General features: G+C 34.3%; 1 protein-coding gene across 1 annotated transcript; it reads left to right on the top strand.

Moving 5' to 3' along the window:
• The first annotated feature begins 1,844 nt into the window (after positions 1 to 1,844).
• On the top strand, positions 1,845 to 2,841 carry LOC121401264 (olfactory receptor 1-like). The gene has a single exon (XM_041585609.1). The coding sequence runs from the start codon at positions 1,849 to 1,851 to the stop codon at positions 2,839 to 2,841; it is 993 nt and encodes a 330-aa protein (XP_041441543.1). The 5' UTR covers positions 1,845 to 1,848.
• The last annotated feature ends 243 nt before the right edge of the window (positions 2,842 to 3,084 follow it).

Genomic DNA, 3,084 nt, shown 5'->3' with positions numbered 1-3,084 from the left:
GAAGTAACGGATCCATTATTCTCTACAATTACCATATTGTTTAATTTGTCCCCAAAGATTTCATTCCATGCAGAATACTGACATATCTCAAAGGAATGCACACTACTGTATAAAAGCAACCTCACATAAGCATATTCCTTTTACAGAAAGCAAGAACTGCACTAACACAGGGGAGCTTCATCCCCAGTTTATTTAACTGGCAAGGGCTGTTACCTAGAATAGGAAGGTAAGTTTGTTTTCACATTTAAGTAAACAGAGAAGCAGATTTTCTTTCCAAGGGCAAATGGAGTATTTACAAAAAGACATGTTCTCCTCCTCTCTAGACTATTTATGTTCTCATTTTCAATTTAATAAAACATTACAGAAATAAAACATGGGTAACGCATCAATATCGCAATATATTTTGTTGGTATATAAAGTATAATATTATATTTGTCAGTTGTCAACAAGCCAAAGTGATGGCAGGTCATTATTTCAATCTATGCAGTAAAATATTATTTATCGGGTGTATTTGCACTATGAAATAGAAAGCTCTAAAATGAAAAAACTTCTGAAAAGGTAACTTTCCCAGGGATTTATGAAATGATCACAAATCACATTGTTTTGCTAATTTCATTGAAAGTGATATTTAATTTCCCCTATTGTCTCATTCACTTTTAACTGTGAAATATGTTAACGTGAAATTGTTTCATGTTTCTTACATGTGTATTGTACTGATTTGAGTCATGCAAAAATTATCAAAACGTTGTTTGCAATTTAAAGGTGTATTTGAAAAGAATATGTTACAGAATAGGAGTGAGACAGAAATTTGTTTTATTTTCTGGATTAAATTTCACATTTCAAATGAAGAGTCTTACGAGAATAATACAGAAATAGTGTGTTGAATATATCAATTTGAGAAGTGTAGTACCTCAGAAAAAGGTAGAAAAAATAACACTAATCTTAGTTCCCACTAAGAAAGCATCAAAATAAAAATGATAAAGAGAAGAAAAAAGTGAAGGAAACCAAGGACATAGAGCGTGGTTGAGATAGGAGTGCTCTGTTCCCATAGATTCAGTCATATGAATGCAACATCACATGTATCACCAGGGAGGCTTGATAAAGTGCAATATAAGGCCTGAAACATTGCCTATATATGACCTAAATAAATCACTTTTTCACCTTTGCAACCAGGAGTACTGAAGTATTGCTTCTTCTGCAACATCACAAGAAGGCATCAAGGAAACTGAGATTGGCAGTAATGGTGGGGCAGAGCTCTCTTTAAGTTAATTTCTTATCCCAGCCAGGAGAAAAGCTACCGATTTCATTCATGATTGTTGAATCTAAAATATTTGGGTGAACACAATCTTGAAGGTCTGTTATTTTTTTTAAAAAACTTGTAATTGCAAGGCATACCCGTTGTTTAGTTTACAGTAATAGCCTCATAACATCATTAGTATATGAGAGATGATTAAGGGTAGATGGAACGGATATTGCCTTGTGAGTTTAATATGATATATTTAACCAAGGCAGAGTTGTGGAAAGTTTTAAATACATCTAATTTAGTTTAATCTGCATTGAATAAACCCTAATAGTGCAAAATAAACATGGAATTGGTTTATTTTTAAAGGGATATGTGATTCATATACAGAACAGCGCTAACCTTATTTATTTTGCATTTGGTTTATTCTTTGTGGAGATTGTGTAGGGAAAGCAGCTATTCAGGAATGTTAAGTGTAATAGACAACATAGTGGGCATATAGTTACATACTCTCATTGCCATATTAGATATTATTATCCAGGTCTTGATATGTGTTCCATAAATACAGTTTCATGGTACTTTTTAATTTCTTTATTTCCTTTTTGTTAATGTACATTGATTCATTCAAAAGAATGTTTTCACTGTATAAAACAATGTTGCAAAACAAAACATATTTCGAAGACTTCCATATTTTGGCATTCTCCAACAATCCAGAGAGACGGCCTCTTCTTTTTCTAGTATTTTTCTTGATCTACTTGATCGGGGTACTTGGGAACATTGTTTTAATTATGGTCACATTTATGGACGCTCAATTGCATACCCCTATGTACTTCTTTCTTTGCAACCTTTCCACAGTTGACATCATTTTCACCACTGCCACCCTATCAAAACTGATGGATATTTTGCTTTCTGGGAACACATCCATGTCCATCACGCAATGCTTCAGCCAATTGTTCTTCTTCATATTTGCAGCAAGCACTGAAGATACCTTGCTGCCAACCATGGCCTACGATCGTTATATTGCCATTTCCCACCCCTTACACTATAACTCTATCATGACTAATAAATCATGTGTCATGCTTTTAATTGCCAACTGGATATCTGGGTGTTTGAACTCATTAACTCTGACTCTTGCAGCATCCCGTTTAACTCTGTGTCAGTCAAATAAAATACAGCACTTCTTCTGTGATATTAAAGCCCTGCAGAAAATATCCTGCCCCGACATAAAGTTTCTCATCATTATCTATGCCGAGGCAATTATACTAGGACTCCTACCATTTATACTAAGTTTAACATCCTACATCAAAATAATAAAGATCATTCTGAGCATTAAGTCAAAAACTGGTAGAAGAAAAGCCTTCTCCACCTGCTCTTCGCACTTCACTGTTCTTGTCATTTTCTATGGGGCTGCAATGTGCATGTATATGAGGCCACCCTCAGAACATTCAGAAGGATTTGATCAGGTATTTTCGCTGCTCTTTGTAGCTGTAACACCGTTTTTAAACCCACTTATTTATAGTTTAAGAAATAAGGAAGTAAAAGGGGCTTTAATGAGGTTAGTAGGACTTAAGAAAAGTGATCCAAAATTGTTCAAAACATAGAACTAAAACTGCTAGTTTGGTATAAAAAAAATTGTGCTAAGCAAACCATGAGACCAATTTTTTTTGGAGATCACATACCTGTTGATTGAAGGTTCACTTTTTGACTAATTCACACACCTGCAATAGGGGCGTGGTTTGGTGGTGGATGAATCTATAAATTATTTTCACTTGTCTATTGATGTATCTTGATAAAGGTCCATGGTGAGAACTGAAACAGCGATCAAATAAAGTACTAACTTTTTT

The sequence above is a fragment of the Xenopus laevis genome, chromosome 3L (assembly GCF_017654675.1).
Source record: "Xenopus laevis strain J_2021 chromosome 3L, Xenopus_laevis_v10.1, whole genome shotgun sequence".
NCBI lineage: Eukaryota > Metazoa > Chordata > Amphibia > Anura > Pipidae > Xenopus > Xenopus laevis.
This window is presented reverse-complemented; position numbering and strand designations above follow the sequence as displayed.